This window comes from Cyclopterus lumpus, chromosome 24, assembly GCF_009769545.1.
Source record: "Cyclopterus lumpus isolate fCycLum1 chromosome 24, fCycLum1.pri, whole genome shotgun sequence".
Classification (NCBI taxonomy): Eukaryota; Metazoa; Chordata; class Actinopteri; order Perciformes; family Cyclopteridae; genus Cyclopterus; species Cyclopterus lumpus.
The window spans coordinates 21,128,678-21,147,484 of record NC_046989.1 but is presented as its reverse complement, the minus strand read 5'-3'; the positions used below and the strand labels follow the sequence as shown (position 1 = coordinate 21,147,484).

General features: G+C 40.2%; 1 protein-coding gene across 5 annotated transcripts in view; it reads left to right on the top strand.

Moving 5' to 3' along the window:
• The first annotated feature begins 2,154 nt into the window (after positions 1–2,154).
• LOC117727652 (adhesion G protein-coupled receptor F5-like) overlaps positions 2,155–18,807 on the top strand; it is a 30,689-nt gene continuing 14,036 nt past the window's right edge. For 4 of the 5 annotated variants that reach the window (XM_034528061.1, XM_034528065.1, XM_034528064.1 and 1 more), the window contains exons 1-18: positions 2,155–2,241; positions 5,096–5,224; positions 6,359–6,453; positions 6,544–6,589; positions 7,182–7,334; positions 8,578–8,736; positions 9,139–9,282; positions 9,371–9,541; positions 9,744–9,788; positions 9,871–10,011; positions 10,484–10,654; positions 11,700–11,741; positions 11,993–12,034; positions 16,768–16,812; positions 16,948–16,992; positions 17,102–17,140; positions 17,285–17,425; positions 18,203–18,373. In XM_034528061.1, coding sequence (XP_034383952.1) covers positions 5,218–5,224; positions 6,359–6,453; positions 6,544–6,589; positions 7,182–7,334; positions 8,578–8,736; positions 9,139–9,282; positions 9,371–9,541; positions 9,744–9,788; positions 9,871–10,011; positions 10,484–10,654; positions 11,700–11,741; positions 11,993–12,034; positions 16,768–16,812; positions 16,948–16,992; positions 17,102–17,140; positions 17,285–17,425; positions 18,203–18,373 — 1,657 coding nt within the window. In that variant the 5' untranslated portion in view covers positions 2,155–2,241; positions 5,096–5,217. Of the gene's footprint in view, positions 2,242–5,095; positions 5,225–6,358; positions 6,454–6,543; positions 6,590–7,181; positions 7,335–8,577; positions 8,737–9,138; positions 9,283–9,370; positions 9,542–9,743; positions 9,789–9,870; positions 10,012–10,483; positions 10,655–11,699; positions 11,742–11,992; positions 12,035–16,767; positions 16,813–16,947; positions 16,993–17,101; positions 17,141–17,284; positions 17,426–18,202; positions 18,374–18,807 lie in introns of those variants that run through there. The other variant, XM_034528063.1, reaches the window with a different exon arrangement.

The window sequence follows — 18,807 nt, the reverse complement described above, 5'->3', positions numbered from 1 at the left end:
TATGACAAGGTACATACAGTTAAATTACCCCAACATTCCAGTTTATTCTCGTTAATTCCTGTGGAAATTTTCCAACTTTGAATATTCCCGGAATTTTGCAACCCTGGTAACCACACAATATTACATTGGTTTGACAATAATGGCAGTGTTAGCCTCATGAGATCATACGTAGAATGTGAAGTATTTTAAACTTTTGTCAGATTTGAGACTTTGACCATCTCCTCTGCAGCTGCTTGCACACAATCCACAACAATGAATGTGTACATGCTCGTGCAACTTGTGCTCTCCTCCTTGTGTTGGTTGCCATTGATCTCCATAACTGTAATAAGCGGGACAAACAGCACGCACCATGCCAGGGTAGAGTGGCCATCCTAAAACCGCAAGGTAGCCTGCGTCTACCCATAGTTTGCATGTGAGACCAGAACTGTCATGTAGGTATGTAAAATACTGGATGAATTTACATCTCTCCATTGCACCTTATTAACTCTGCTTCCTCCCCGGAGTCGTTGTGACTTCACGTCTCATAGGGTCCATTGGACCTGGAGGTGTCTGATGCTGGTGAGCCGGCCTCCCGCGTTGGCCCTGCTGATGCCCCGCACCCCCTCCTCTCTACCTCCTTCTGTTTCATGGATTGGAGTTCCATTCATACATTGTCATATTCATGTAATGTGTTTATGTAACTCTGTAACTCTGTTCATCTGGTCACATGACATCTATTCATCTGTCCATCCGGGGAGAGGGATCCTCCTCCGTTGCTCTCCTGAAGGTTTCTTCCCTTTTTTCCCTGTCAAAGGTTATTTTTGGGGAGTTTTTCCTGATTCGATGTGAGGTCAAAGGTCAGGGATGTCGTATGTGTACAGATTGTAAAGCCCTCTGAGGCAAATTTTAAATGTGTGATTCTGCACTATACAAATATAATTTAATTCATACAATCTCATTCCAAAATAAACTTTCCTAAAGGTTCACTTAGTTTTTAGGTTTACTTACTCAACAATAGTGCCCAACCACAATTGTAAAAGATCGTGGTTTGGCTTTGCTTGTTTGGGCGCAGGGTATCGGACAATTAATCAGCCTATGTCTTTTTGTTATTGTTATATAGTTATTATGTCTGCCAATTAAAAAATCCTCAATGGGTGGACCTCTAAAACCCTTCCTAATAACAGTAATAGATGCTTCATGGCCCTGCCCTGCATATTTTATACTGTAGACAAGTACATCAACAAGGGTTGGGTATCCACAACCAGTTCTGCATTGGAACAACAGGAAGTGATTGAGCCAGGTTTGTGACAAAACTTAATGTAAGCTAGAGACACAACGTCACTGCATAGAGTCACATCGTCAGTAAAAATAAAATGTTGGTGGCACGCGGGACACGGATGTTCGTCTCCACGATATATCAACCTGCAAATAGAATCCAAATAACGTAGTGCCTCTGGCACAGTACCTTTCAATGAACTGCAGACTAACAATAAGGAACACATGACACTGGTCCATTCATCCAGTTCACAAATCTTCAGTCTCCAGATGGGCTTTCCCCGGGCTGCACATACGTTTGATCAGCTTGTTTGACATGATGTGTTGAGCTTCGGGCGGCTTGTGTTAGAGGTTGAGTTAAGTGTTGATAGTGTTTGGGCTCGGCTTTGTGTGTTTCCCGGCAGCATAAGTATTAGAGTTAGGTGTAATTGCTTTGCCCGACACCCCCTTAACTTTGTGCCTTCTGTTGATTCATATGAACAGAATACAAGGCATTCAGCTGTGCATCAACTGACGGTCTATCTTTGACACAATGGATTTATTTAGGATTGAATCTAGCTGCCAGTGTTTTGACCCCTGAGTCACTGTCTGTCTCTTGGTGCTTTGTGTGATCAACTTACCCTCCAACTATCTGTTCAACTTCCTGCTCATGCCACTTTAAGAATATTCTCTCAAGACCTGTTTAGGTGAGAAGAAAAAGGTTTTCTTTGATGAACCATTATCATAACTTATCTATCTTCTTTTTCATCACACATACAGAAAGGTAGACATACGGAATAGCTGATGAAATCAGTCAAGACGGGAATAATTAAACCTGTTGAGCTACGAAGTGTCCCCTCCTATATTTCAGGAAGTGAGCTGCGCATCATGTTTCCCATAGTTCCTCCTGCCTGCTGACAGCCTCCACATTCCACTGCTGGTCTCTGTACTAACGTGTGTTGCCTGAACGCAGGAGTGGATACATACATACAAGCACAAGAGAGGATGGTAAGGAGCGATATTTACATGTCTGTAAACAACTTTATTGAAGAGGCTTTTTTCAACCAACCGTAGCTTTGAAAATGAGTGTGTGTTAAGTGACTGTTTATAGTGAAACAGTTTCCCATGCTGCACAGTATTTTTGGAAGGTTATTCAGTATTGTTTGTTTAGTGTTGCTATCAACATATGTTTCTGAAAGCTGGAATGTACTTTGATATGTGACATTTTGGAGGGTTATTATTTTAGATTTTTAGCTGTGCAGTTATTTTCATAGTTTTGACCAATTATTAATTTAGCAGAAATAAAGGTGCCATTTTGATGGCATATACATATAAGTATTTTCAGTACTTGGCTGAGTCTTTTATTCTCACTGAAAGTGTGATTATTACAAAAACAGTGTAGTAAAATGACGAGACTATGACTATAACGACAATGAGTTAATTTTGTCACACAGATGAGTCAGATTAGATTAGACAGATGCATGTAGGATGAGGGGCGATGAGATTGTGTTTCCAGCCATGGAAACACAATCTCATCAGAACCTTGATACCGTGCCGTGAAGAGTAGCTCATCATGCTGTGGAGTGGGATTAACTGGAGCATCTTTGGTTTGGCTTCGTGGAGGTTTGGCTGGAGGTGCAAGCTCTCTGGAGAGTCTCGCTGTCTGGCCTACTATAACATTGGCAGAGCTACTTGGCATCCAGAATTGAGATTGTTCTTCCTGCTTTAGTTCCTTGTGTCCTTTGCTCCCAGTGTGAATGTGTGTGACTTTATATATATTAGTCCAAAAGGGGTCCGGCTGGGTCGGCGCCAAGCTAAACTCTCCATACATTGGCCAGCTGCCCATTGTATACCCTAGTCTTTAAAGACCATTTCCGTACTCAGGGATCAGAGTTCTCGAGTGGAAATGTAAAGTTGAAGTCACCAATACTTGCTACACATCACTAAAAAATGACAATAAGAAGGGTGAGTAATCTGAATGTTCTGCTCTCTATTGAGTGAACTATTCAGCGTCTATCATAAAGTGAGTAGTGAGTGAGGGAGTGATTCTGGACTTGTTGCAAGCTGAAAACACTGGCAGCCAGACGTGCTAAGCACCTGCCTTTTCAGTCGAGGGCCAACTTCCATCATAAAACTATCTTTTACTGCATTTGGTTTTGTTCTGATCAGATTGGTGAATGTCTTTTGGAGAGACCCTTAATTCACAGACTAAACATGGGACAACAGCTCCCTTGTGCAGTACTTTTAAAGAAAGGAGCTGTTGTCACCTGAGAGCCAACCAATGTTCCCTCGTGCTCATAATGACATGTCACTGTCACTTCTGTCAACACACCGTGTCTTTGTGTCATCATTCAGCATCACTTGGGCCAAACACGCACATTAAAGTGGCAAAAGACCTTAATTAATTGTCTAGACCAGGGGTCGGCAACCTTTACTATCCAAAGAGCCAAATGTGTCTGGTGCTGTATGATATCACAGCTTATAAAGTTGGATATATAGTCATAGTATGTATACAAAAACCATAGTTTGTTTTATTTATGAAATTATAGAACAATTCTTGACACTATTCCTTTTTTACCTGTTCTAACAATATCAAACTCTTATGAGGAGGAGACAAAAAATACACTGCGATGTGTAGGCCTACATTGTGTCAAGGTCTTTAGGTTCCCTATCTGTCGTGTGCTCTTCACTTCCTGCCCTTGCGAATGTCTGCCCTGTCCTTAATCACCTGCACCTTCCCAGTGTTTGTGTCCTGCCCCACGGCCGGTTTGCTCTGTCAGGATGGAGGTAGTAACAAAGAATGGGACCCAAATGCAGATCAGGAGGAACCTGATCAGGAGGAACGGAGCAGCAACAGAACCAGACGAACGGAGTGAACTAGATCAGGAGGAACCTGATCAGGAGGAACGGAGCAGCAACAGAACCAGACGAACGGAGTGAACTAGATCAGGAGGAACGGAGCAGCAACAGAACCAGATGAACGGAGTGAACTAGATCAGGAGGAATGGAGCAGCAACAGAACCAGACGAACGGAGTGAACTAGATCAGGAGGAACGGAGCAGCAACAGAACCAGAAGAACGGAGTGAACTAGATCAGGAGGAACGGAGCAGCAACAGAACCAGAAGAACGGAGTGAACTAGATCAGGAGGAACGGAGCAGCAACAGAACCAGAAGAACGGAGTGAACTAGATCAGGAGGAATGGAGCAGCAACAGAACCAGACGAACGGAGTGAACTAGATCAGGAGGAACGGAGCAGCAACAGAACCAGAAGAACGGAGTGAACTAGATCAGGAGGAACGGAGCAGCAACAGAACCAGAAGAACGGAGGCCCCGTGCGCCTCTCCCTCCCTCGGTGCAAACCGACATAACCACTCAGCTTTATCCAAATGAATGCATGATAACAACACCAACGTGCAAATGAGCGTTTGATAATCATCTGGCAACATGTTGTATACTTTTGGAGCTAGTGCTAGCACATTTCTTTAGGAAAGAGTTGCACAGGACACACTGCATTGTGTTTTCCACAGTCCCTCCGGTTGTTCCACCCGTCACCATTGGAGATGGTAACAAAGACTGACCACTGTTACTCTAACTGGGGATGGCTATGATAGCTTCTGGGGAAAACAAATATTTTGGTTTGGTTTACAGGGAACCAATCTAAAAGCCATTGGTGTCATTATTGCACAGCATTACATTGTCCAATGAACATTAACTTCATAATGATAAGTTAATACAAACAGAAGAAGTCTATTGCCACTTTAAATGTGCGTGTGTCATTGAAAATACACACACACAATTCAATTTTTATTATTATTTCATCTAAATATCCGCATGTCTCAATCACATCCAATACTGAACAGATCACCCTTCTGGCATCCTAAAAATGATAAATCTTCCGGTGATGTGCCATCCAGCCACACTAGATCTGTGGACGCGTTTCTGCCCAGTGCAGCTAAGGTCAACTTGAGGTGGACAATAAATAATGCAAGGTTTGTGTTTATTCTCTTAATATCAAAAATACATCTGATATGTGTGTCGCCCTTGGCAACACAAGCAGGTTCAGGCGTCACCGCTTTTTGGTTTTGACCAAAAACCAAGAAACATAAAGCCACTTTAATGATTTAATGATGAAATCATTAAGTCTCAGATTCACTTTACTGAAAGTAATCAATGAGCACTTATGGTGACTTATAATCACATTATCCATGCATTATGAGATGATTATAATGAACCATAAAATAGATTGTTATGCATTACAATGATGGGAACTATGATATACTATATGATCCTTGCAGAACACACACACAACACACTTGTGTCACTGAGTCAGCATCAGTTATGAAGTATTTTTATACTTGATCTTATCAGTCATTGGAAAATGATTTTTAATAAGTTAAGATTATTGTTGTAGTAACCCTACTACACTGTATTACTACAATACTACAGGACTATAAGCAGATTAAAAAGCATTTAAAGTATTTGTATAATGCCTTATAGACATGGGCATCCCAGGAAGTGTTACTGACATTACTTTTACATGTTGTGCTCATGGGTTTTCCAACACACGCTCCCTGACAGCCGGTCAGGTATAAGGATATAGGGGTTGAGCTCATGTCTTTCCTGGCCAACACCCGGGCCATCGGGCCTCACAGGACGTGCTGTAAGAACCCAACCACAGCACACCTAATGTGCATGCACTGTGCATTGTGTTCAAATCACCAATGCAACAAAGCAACAAATGACAACACCCACGCAGTTAATTGTGCATGACTGGGATTACCGTAAGTGATGCTGCAACGGTTTTAAGTACCTGCCCACGATGGCATTGCAGCAAAGAAATAACAACACCAATATTGTCAGGAGGGGAACCTTTAAAAACAGTACTATGGAAATATATTAACAGAAGGAACGACAGACAGCGAGGACAGCTGACCTGCTCTCAATCTCACCTTTAAACCCTCAAGGGATTAATAATTTCCTTGATTTTTATTTGTTTGGTGGCATGAAGATGCATAACTCTGTGACTGTTGAGCAATACAAACATTAGGCTGTGAGACAATGAGCTGAATGGAATCATGATGTAACGTGTCGTTCTTTTTGTCCTTCCCACTCTTTTTTGGAAGGAATGGCAATACCTAAGAATGGCGTGATCGTCATTGCCCTTCTCCTGGCAACTATTGTTTTGGAAACAGGGAAGTTCTCAGGTTACGTCTCTCTGGTAGGTCCACTGCTGAACGAAAAATATGGGATCAGAGGTTTGGATTAATAATACAAAGCAACTCTCTGAACGTGTGCTCTGTTTTCTCAGATGCCCTCTGAAGAAGAACACTTTGTACTTAGGGAGAAAAGGGATGGTGAGTGCCATTCATGTATATGATTGAATATGATGTGAATATTGGGAAGGACTCTTGTTTTATAACTCATCGTTAGATGAGAAGATTCCTGAATACAACTCTAATGTTGACAAAGTTGATATGGAGCTAATGTTTTAGTAATCTGCCTATGGCTTGTTTCTGCTGAACATGGTAATGTTTTTGTACTGCAGGTTCAAAAAAAGACCATTTAGACACTCACAGCATGTCAAAAAAAGATAAGTGAATTCATGAAAAAGATACAACATACCTGTATATATGTTAATCTGGAGGTTTATAGTACTCTGACCCAACTGCTTAACTACTGTCGGGAAACAGACATGACTCCTCACTGGCTCCGCCCCCATTGAACTACAGCCAGGTTCCTGTCGGGTGAGCAGGCAGCATTTTTGGACAGCATTCCTATGCCAGTGGAATCTATTCACTGAACATGTCCCTCTCTGTTGATTTAATGAATGCCAGATGGATATTTGCTTTTGAAAGTTGCACTGATGAATAAAACTTTATTGCACATGAGCCCTCGGGTCTTACACTGTGATATTTGAAGGTCCATTTGAAGGTGTTTTTCCTACAGTGACGCCGGCTCCAATTGAGTTCTACGTGGACGTGGAGCTGAATGTTACCGGCATTGAGACGCTGGAATACCTTAAACGCCTCCTGGACAGCGGCACCTTCACCGTGGCCTTGGGTCCCACTGTCAACGTCACACACATCGACATCACCACAGGTGACAATGGAGCTTCCTCCGGTCGGAAACACCCATGGCATGTGTAGCAAAGTGTGCATTGCACCTTGACCGAGGGATTACATCCATTCAATGCACTCCGGATGGATTCCTGTGTGTATCGCTATTTTCTGTCACGAAGACATTTCTCATATTCGAGATAATATTACAGTTTCTTTCAGGCATGCCACCTAGCTGTCCTCTGCATTAATGCTCAATGTATTCTCTCACCTATTAACTCCAGATATCTGGGAGAGCTGAAGTCATGCACCTGCCCTCTGCCCCCCATCACCATTAAACTGTTGACTTGGTTAACACATTATATTTAATACGCTCCTTCCTTGTTACAAACTGTGACTTTCCCCTTTTCCAAAGCAGCGAGAGGCATGGAGTTCACTTTAGCACTGGTCAAATATTTCTGAACTGGAAAAGAACTAAATACCAACACCGTGTGAAATCAAAAGTTAATGTTAAACCACGTAAAAAAAAACGTAACTTAACAATTCAATTCAATTCATTTAGTATAGCCCACAATAAAAAAATACCCATTTTACAATCCGTACACATACGACATCCTCTATCCTGGGACTGCACATCGGTTCAGGAAAAACTCCCCCAAAAAAACCTTTAAGGGGGATAAAAAGGGAAGAAACCTTCGGGAGAGCAACAGAGGAGTAATAGATGTGACCAGAATGAACAACATAAGAGAGTCACAACACATTCGATGCATGATGTTTTACTAAATCTAACCAAGTACGTTGGTTGCTTGAACATAAACAAGTCATTTGTGTACTTTTCCTCATAAATGTGATTGAGAATGCAGTTTAGCTGGAAGGGCATCGTACTGTATCGACGCTGCGTTCTATGGTTTGTTTTCTGGCCCATTCTTGACGTGGACAAGGAGTCTTATCGCCTTGTTTTGGCGTGTTTTTCCCGCATAAAAAAAATAAACCTGTACATAAGCGCTAATTTTGCTGGAAACGGGGTATATGTCAACAACAAAAAACTAAACGGGGAACTATCAAGGCCTGTGCACACACACACACAAGTTAAAGTTCAGCAATATCAAATCCTGCAGTCCGCAGGGACCAAACATAGACGGCCTATGAATGATTGATGGTAAAACTGGTTCCTCGTAGTTCAACCGAGGGGTAAACGTATGAAACTGCTGCATGTATTTTAACACTTATACTCACCTCTCGCTTTTATTCTTACCCGAGTGAGTGTGTTGTTTGTTTTTGTTTAGTGTGTTCCCCGAATGGTACCAACTTCCAGTGCAGGTGTGAGGAGCAGTATGCTTGGTCCGATACAAGCTGTAGCACGTACGGATCTTGTGACCTTGGGGACACATGCCGTTGCATCAGCAGTATTCCCACCAATGGGGAGTACTGCCAGCCACAGACAGGTGATTGGAAAGGTTACTTTGTGCTTCATGTAAGGCTTCTTATTAAACGTGTTCTTTTTCATTCCAGCTGCATCTAGATGTTATTGTTCTATATGGAAAAAACAGCATCTTTAAGTATTGTTTTTTAATCGTGTTTACCTTCTAATACTAATCTGAGGCCACATGTCATTTTAACATTTTCTCTTTGCTGAAGTTGGCCTCATCTTATATAAGACTGCGCACATGGAGGAATCTTACCACAAATATGAGTGTGGCTGTTAATTTTTGAGCATTCAAAACAGCTTATGCAAAAAGATGAGGATGGTTCAGGGCTTTCAGCTCGGGTGTCATCGCATGACCTCGATTCGGAACAAAGATAAGGACAAAGAAAATAGCTTCGAATTACATTCTCTTTTCCAACAGTACTTCCGATTCTTTATGAATACCAGATCTTCATCGAGGTGAAAACCACGGACGCAGATAAACTGAGGAACACCCTGAACAATACACCTTTCCCTATCCAAATCAGCACCCAATTAAACATCTCAGAGGCTAATATCACCACAGGTCAGAACACAGAGATGCTAGAATTGGTCTATCTTAAACTGTTTTACCTTTTCATAAGAGAAACTATGGTGTTTTTTGTTTTTTTTAGTTTGCAGCCAAGATGACACTGGGATTCAATGCCTATGTGAGGATGACCACCTTTGGCCATGTGACAAGTGTGCCACCTATGGGAAATGTGATAGTAATACAACCAGCACATGTGGGTGCATTACAGCTGTTCCCAAAGATGGACAGTACTGCCAGTCAGTACATCATCAAAGTGAGTACTACGATCACACTCTGATCTCAGTCAAAAATCATAATATTTTTTTACCTTTTCACTTTTCTTTGATTTAGTGTGTAAGTTAATTCAGTGAAATTTGTATTTTAGCCGTTTCTTTTGAGTGCATGAGGAGAAAACACGTTTTTATTGCCCATAGTAAAACCGTGGCAAAAACCTTTCTCTTTATTATCCCTGACAGACTTCCCCATCTGTAATGTTTCAACAACCTCTCCATCACCAACAAGTAAGACTGTAAAGACCACAGTAATCCTATTAATCCCAGCACAGATCAGAATAAATGAAACACAGTGCCTCTGTCTCTACAGCTCCTCCAGTCGTCGATGAGTACGTGATTTCTATTGAGCTGAACACCACAGATGTTGCTGTCATAGAACTACTGAGGAACATCCATTACCCAATCAACATAATTGACAATGTTCAAGTCTCTGACTTAAATATATCTACAGGTGAGAATAATGCATTTTAGAGGTTCAGTGAGTAGAGCTATTGGCCAAAATGGAACATAAAATAATACTTGTGTTTTCTTTAATGTAAATCACTGGAAAATAAGAAGTCTTCTGTTTATCACATTAGAATGAGCACAGGAAATACAAACCAAACATTAGCCATTCATGTTTTCATAGTTCTACTACACACTTGGCACACACACACAGAAGTTTCAGTTGGTTGCATTCTGGTACCTCAGCCCTAGATGGCACCAAATCCTACACACCTAACCTTTAATTTAATTCAGAGTTCAGCAGCATCAGATGCTCTTGTGAAGGTGACATCAAAGATCTTTAAGTTAACACCAAACACTGAACTTTGTTTACTATAACTGCAAATATAATACAGGTTTTTAAAACTCTATTTATATAAACATGTATGTCTTTAATACGTGTTCCACATGCCTTACACAATGTATATGATTGTCTCCAGTTTGCTCACCGAGAAGCGGTGGTTACCAGTGCAGATGTGAGGACCAGTATCGTTGGCCATGTGACCAGTGTGTGATGTACATATCCTGTGACAACATCACTGAGGACACATGTGGATGCATCAATACCATTCCTCCTGATGGACAATACTGCCAGCCTCCTGATCAGTTTAGTAAGTTGGTCTGTAGTTGTTTTTGCTTTCAAGCCAGAATATGGTGTGCCTCATTGGAGAAACCCTTTTTCAACTCTTGCTTTTGGATGGAAATTAAAATGGCTATAGTTAAAACAATTCCAGTAGCAGTAGGTAGCACACTGCACAGCGCTCATACAGCTGATAACATGATCCCAAAGCTGAATCATCGCAGAAGCATAGCGTCCACCCTCCACTCCTTCCCAAAAGATTTGACCTAAGATACTGAAGGCTTGGAATGTCTTGTTTGACATGCATCTTCAGTGCCACGTGGAAGTTGGGTAAAATAGAGCATATGTCCAGGTGGTTTGGGAAGCTTCAGTATTGTTACGCGAGTGGTACCGGACTGTTGTGGTGAAGAGGGAGCTGAGCCAAGGAAGAGCAGTAAAGTGTTGCTAGAGAGAGAGACGTCAGGAATACCCTCCTAGTTTAACAGGTGGTGGAAAGTACCCTGACACAAAACGATGGGGCAGAGGCAAGGTGTAGAAGTCCAAACAGGTATGGTCGTACCGGGGAAGAGGCAAGTGTAGAAGTCCAAACAGGTATGGTCGTACCGGGGCAGAGGCAAGGTGTAGAAGTCCAAACAGGTATACAGGTATGGTCGTACCGGGGAAGAGGCAAGGTGTAGAAGTCCAAACAGGTATGGTCGTACCGGGGCAGAGGCAAGTTGTAGAAGTCCAAACAGGCAGGGTCATCCGGGGCAGAGGCAAGTGTAGAAGTCCAAACAGGCAGTGTCATCCGGGGCAGAGGCAAAGGGAAAACAGTCCGATGGAAAAGTGCTGGATGGTCTGCCTTAGCAGTGAGAACGATCTAGCAGAGAGTTTGTGTGAAGCTGTGACCTAAATACAGAAGGTATGAAAAATGACTCCACTTTTACAAATGTAATATCCGGAAAGATATCGCAAGTTATAGTCAAGCAATTAAAGTGTGTAACTTATAAGTACACTGGTATTACCTTCAACGTGTCAGTCTCTATCCTCTATATTTGTATCTATTCAGCAGCAACTCTCTCTCTCTTTGCTTTCAGACGTGACAGTGTGTTCTATGACAACAACTACATCACCAACAAGTAAGACTGAGACAGTAATGAACTTATGACAAGCACAAAAAGTATTTACAAAAAAGATTTAGGTAACATTTTTCTGACAATTACTGTTAAAATGGTCTATTCTGATTTAACAGCTACTACAACAAATTGAGTGTATTCTTAGTTTTACAATCTTACAATTCCAAAACATTCAACTGTAAAATGCATTTGTTTTCTGTTTTTCTGACATTATTCTCTTTAATTGTTATACAAATTATGTTTTTTCTTTTCAGCTACACCTACTGTGCACACTACAACGCCCACAACGTCCACAAGTAAGTGCTACTTAACAATCCTAACATTTCCCTTCCTTGTTATAGCAAGGCAGCTATTGTCTGCAATGATCTTATTCTACGGGTTATCATACATGATAATGAAATGGTAGTGACATATGTTTATGGGTCAAATTTAGTCAAAAGTTACAGTCAATACCTCAGACTCAATAGCTCATGCTAATTCACATCAGAGCACTACATCACACACACAACTACGCCAAGTCAAGTTACCATGAAGTGGTTAGATACAACAAATTGACAACACTCTTCTGGTTAATATTTGCTTGACACCTTTAAGGACTTTCCCGACTTGAAATATGTTTTCTTTAGACATACAAAATGTTATTGATGTTTCAGATTCAACAACAATTGGTACATAAGGGCCCTATTTCTCGTACGTGGCTCAACTAAGTCGATCAAATGTCCTATTAGCCAGCTAAAATTAACAAGATGATTGACATCAGGCTATCCCGGTTTCTCAAAGGCTGATCCGCACTCAAACAATCTTGTTAATTTGAATTTTCTAGGCAAATAAACTCAAAGAAAGAGTCTCTTTTTCTCCACTGAGGAGCAGGAGATGATCATTAACGTATATGAGGAATTCCAGACCATAATCATGGCAAAATCTAATCATTCACTTCACTCACGCTTGAGAGGGGGCGTGGCTTATCTCCATGGAAACATTTATAACTTCCGCCATTCACCATGGAACAAATAACCACTATTTCTGCTTTATACTTGTTGTGGAAATCCCACAAATGTCGGAACATCTAATGCCCTCGTGTTTGGGTTCATAACATTAATATCATATATATATATTTATACATAACATCACCCGTAGACTCACACAGCTCGGTGATTTTCACCGACTACGTCTAGATAAATGGATGAAAATCCTCTTTATTCACAACTCACATCCATTCGTCTGTGCATTGACTTACATAGAATCTACTCGCAATGCAGCATCAGTGTTGGGAAAATGTATCGGCTCATTTTAAGTGCCTCATTCTTTAAATGTGCAAGCTGGCAGTCGGCGTAATGGCATGCATCATCCAATGAGATCTAAAAGAACTATCTCAACTCTTAGATAATATATGTGTGTATTCATGTATGTGAAGATGACCATATAGAACTTTTATTGTATTTACTCGGACATGGCCAGGGAACGTAATGAACACATCCATGAGTTTCACCAAAACCACGATGTTCTGCATCGCCGACACTGTAGAAAAATTTACCATAATGTAGAACAATATACCACACTGTACAACACTGTGGAACAATGTACCACAATGTACAACAATGTACCACAATGTACAACACTGTGGAACAATGTACCACAATGTACAACAATGTACCACACTGTACAACACTGTGGAACAATGTACCACAATGTACAACAATGTACCACAATGTACAACACTGTAGAACAATGTACCACAATGTACCACAATGTATAACACTGTGGAACAATGTACCACAATGTACAACAATGTACCACACTGTACAACACTGTGGAACAATGTACCACAATGTACAACAATGTACCACAATGTACAACACTGTAGAACAATGTACCACAATGTACAACAATGTACCACAATGTACAACAATGTACCACACTGTACAACAATGTACCACACTGTGGAACAATGTACCACAATGTACAACAATGTACCACACTGTACAACACTGTGGAACAATGTATCACAATGTACAACAATGTACCACAATGTACAACACTATACCACACTGTGGAACAATGTACCACAATGTACAACAATGTACCACACTGTACAACACTGTGGAACAATGTACCACAATGTACAACAATGTACCACACTGTAAAACACTGTGGAACAATGTACCACAATGTACAACAATGTACCACACTGTACAACAATGTACCACAATGTACACACTGTGGAAAAAATTACCATAATGTAGAACAATATACCACACTGTACAACACTGTGGAACAATGTACCACAATGTACAACAATGTACCACAATGTACAACACTGTGGAACAATGTACCACAATGTACAACAATGTACCACACTGTGGAACAATGTACCACAATGTACAACAATGTACCACACTGTACAACACTGTGGAACAATGTATCACAATGTACAACAATGTACCACAATGTACAACACTATACCACACTGTACAACACTGTCGAACAATGTACCAGAATGTACAACAATGTACCACACTGTACAACAATGTACCACACTGTGGAACAATGTACCACAATATACAACAATGTACCACACTGTACAACACTGTGGAACAATGTATCACAATGTACAACAATGTACCACAATGTACAACACTATACCACACTGTACAACACTGTGGAACAATGTACCACAATGTACAACAATGTACCACACTGTACAACACTGTGGAACAATGTACCACAATGTACAACAATGTACCACACTGTACAACAATGTACCACAATGTACCACAATGTACAACAATGTACCACAATGTACCACACTGTACAACACTATACCACACTGTAAAACACTGTTGAACAATGTACCACAATCTACCACAATGTACCACACTGTACAACACTGTAGAACAATGTACCACAATGTACAACAATGTACCACAATGTACAACACTGTAGAACAATGTACCACAATGTACAACAATGTACCACACTGTACCAAAATGTACAACAATGTACCACAATGTACAACAATGTACCACACTGTACAACACTGTGGAACAATGTATCACAATGTACAACAATGTACCACAATGTACAACACTATACCACACTGTGGAACAATGTACCACAATGTACAACAATGTACCACACTGTACAACACTGTGGAACAATGTACCACAATGTACAACAATGTACCACACTGTAAAACACTGTGGAACAATGTACCACAATGTACAACAATGTACCACACTGTACAACAATGTACCACAATGTACACACTGTGGAAAAATTTACCATAATGTAGAACAATATACCACACTGTACAACACTGTGGAACAATGTACCACAATGTACAACAATGTACCACAATGTACAACACTGTGGAACAATGTACCACAATGTACAACAATGTACCACACTGTGGAACAATGTACCACACTGTGGAACAATGTACCACAATATACAACAATGTACCACACTGTACAACACTGTGGAACAATGTATCACAATGTACAACAATGTACCACAATGTACAACACTATACCACACTGTACAACACTGTGGAACAATGTACCACAATGTACAACAATGTACCACACTGTACAACACTGTGGAACAATGTACCACAATGTACAACAATGTACCACACTGTACAACAATGTACCACAATGTACCACAATGTACAACAATGTACCACAATGTACCACACTGTACAACACTATACCACACTGTAAAACACTGTTGAACAATGTACCACAATCTACCACAATGTACCACACTGTACAACACTGTAGAACAATGTACCACAATGTACAACAATGTACCACAATATACAACACTGTAGAACAATGTACCACAATGTACAACAATGTACCACACTGTACCAAAATGTACAACAATGTACCACAATGTACAACAATGTACCACACTGTACAACACTGTGGAACAATGTATCACAATGTACAACAATGTACCACAATGTACAACACTGTGGAACAATGTACCACAATGTACAACAATGTACCACAATGTACAACACTGTAGAACAATGTACACCAATGTACCACACTGTACCAAATTGTACAAAAATGTTCCACACTGTACCAAAATATACAACAATGTACCACAATGTACCATACTGTACCACAATGTACTACACTGTAAAACAATGTACCACGATGTACCACAATGTACAACAATGTACCTCAATGTACAACAATATACCACACTATACCACAAGGCTCTGCATACAGTCTGTGAGACAGTCAATGTGTGGTGTTCAATGTAGGCTCCAGAAGGTCTGTAATAATTGATTCCTTGAGGGCAGAATGGAAGGCGCTCGTACAGGAAGTCGTCATCACGTCATAAGAACTCTCTCACTATGAAACATTAATATAACTAATATCACTTCTTCAATGAGGAAGGGAGCGGCCATTTTCTTCAGGGGGCGTGGCCAGATTATCCAGCTAGACTGAATGAGCCTGTGCTGGAGCAGGCTAAAAAAAAATGTATGTGTTGCTATGGTGATTTTGACAAACTTGCTTCAAGGAACCGAAAACCCTGACTTGTGTAATCTCATCTGGAAAACTATCCAGCTAAACACGTTAGCCAGGTACGAGAAATAGGGCCCAGATGTTAACACTACAAGGGTTTCCACAACACCAACAACAATGTGTTCTTCATGCTCACAACGTGGTAGTTATACCATGGTATTTGGTATTTAAACTATGCATTACTTAAAGTGCAATATAAATATAAACTGATTTGTGCTAGAATACTGTTGACTAATACTGTTACACTATTATGCAATGTCTCTGAACAGAGACATCTCAACCAACAGCTATCTTTACCAGTGGGTATTGAGAAATGTTTATCCCTGGTTGTTGAAATACTTTCTGTAATATATTTTTACTTCAAGGATTCCACTTTTCAGTTACATATACTCGCTTTAAAAAATCATCAGGAAAAACAGCAGGAAACACAATATCTATTATTATTGTCAGTATTAATATATTGTTATACCATGTCTTTTGTTTGGCAGATTCAACGACAACTCTTACACCATCGCCAACAACTAATACTACAAGTAGGTATTTGGACATAACTGATAGGATAACTAATTCCTGGTTGACATTTGTTGAAATACTTTCTGTAAAGTATTTTCACTTCAAGGAATCTACTTTTCAGTTAAATATACATGCTTATAAAATCATCTTTTAAGATTCCACAACAGCAGTAACCACAATATCTACAACTACTACAACGAGTAAGTGTTGGAAAAATAATTGTTTAAGCATAGAAATAACAAATCCAGACTTGAATTATTTGTATCGTCAGTATTAGTACATTGTTATACCATGTCTATTGTTTTGCAGAATCAACGACAACTGTTACACCTCCAACAACTTCTACCAGTAAGTATTTGGAAATAACCGATAGGATTACTCATTCCTGGATGAAATTTGTTGAAATACTTTCTTTAATGTATTTTCACTTCAAGGATTCCACTTTTCAGTTAAATATAATAATGAAATGTTTTTTTGGGTTGGTCTCTGCAGCTCCTACAGTCGTCTATGAATACATGATTTCTATTGAGCTGAATACCACAGATGTTGTTGTCATAGAACTACTGAGGAACATCCATTACCCAATCAACATAATTGACAATGTTCAAGTCTCTGACTTAAATATAACTACAGGTAAGTTTAACGCACTTCAAATGGGCCAGTGTGTAACATGTAATTCTACATAATGCACACTGCACCTTTAAGTTATTCAGGATACAAATTGTTTCCACCGTGTGATATATGTAACATATTTTACACATTGAATGTGTTGGTGGATTCCAACTTTTTTTCGAAGGTCCAATCTCAGAGCAAATAACTTTAAAAAAAAAAAATATTTTATTTTTTCAATTATCCCTATTTATTAATTTGGCATGTATCATTTCTCAAGGTCTCTGATATGGTTATAAACATATTTTTAATTCATTCACAGTGGGTTGATTCATTTTAGTGTGGAATTGATTTGACAAAGTGAGTCCTAACTTCAAAATACACCAACAGCTAATCACGAAACTCAAGGGCATCATCAAATGAGGAATCTGACTGCCAACATTTTTAAAAAGATCTTTTAAGTAGCGGTAACAAAAAAAAGAAAGAGATCTCTTTAAAGTTTACCAACCCTACTGAGACTGATATTGTGTCTTTACCACTTTACCACCTGACTTTGCAGTCAGGTCGTACCAATCCATGAACTCAGGTGACAATGAACAAACATAGCTGTTCAGAGAGTTCAGCAGCATCAGATGCTCTTGTGAAGGTGACATCAAAGATCTTTAAGTTAACACCAAACACTGAACTTTGTTTACTATAACTACAAATGTAATACAGGTTTTTAAAACTCTATTTATATAAACATGTATGTCTTTGAAACGTGTTCCACATGCCTTACACAATGTATATGATTGTCTCCAGTTTGCTCACCGAGAAGCGGTGGTTACCAGTGCAGATGTGAGGACCAGTATCGTTGGCCATGTGACCAGTGTGTGATGTACATATCCTGTGACAACATCACTGAGGACACATGTGGATGCATCAATACCATTCCTCCTGATGGACAATACTGCCAGCCTCCTGATCAGTTTAGTAAGTTGGTCTGTAGTTGTTTTTGCTTTCAAGCCAGAATATGGTGTGCCTCATTGGAGAAACCCTTTTTCAACTCTTGCTTTTGGATGGAAATTAAAATGGCTATAGTTAAAACAATTCCAGTAGCAGTAGGTAGCACACTGCACAGCGCTCATACAGCTGATAACATGATCCCAAAGCTGAATCATCGCAGAAGCATAGCGTCCACCCTCCACTCCTTCCCAAAAGATTTGACCTAAGATACTGAAGGCTTGGAATGTCTTGTTTGACATGCATCTTCAGTGCCACGTGGAAGTTGGGTAAAATAGAGCATATGTCCAGGTGGTTTGGGAAGCTTCAGTATTGTTACGCGAGTGGTACCGGACTGTTGTGGTGAAGAGGGAGCTAAGCCAAGGAAGAGCAGTAAAGTGTTGCTAGAGAGAGAGACGTCAGGA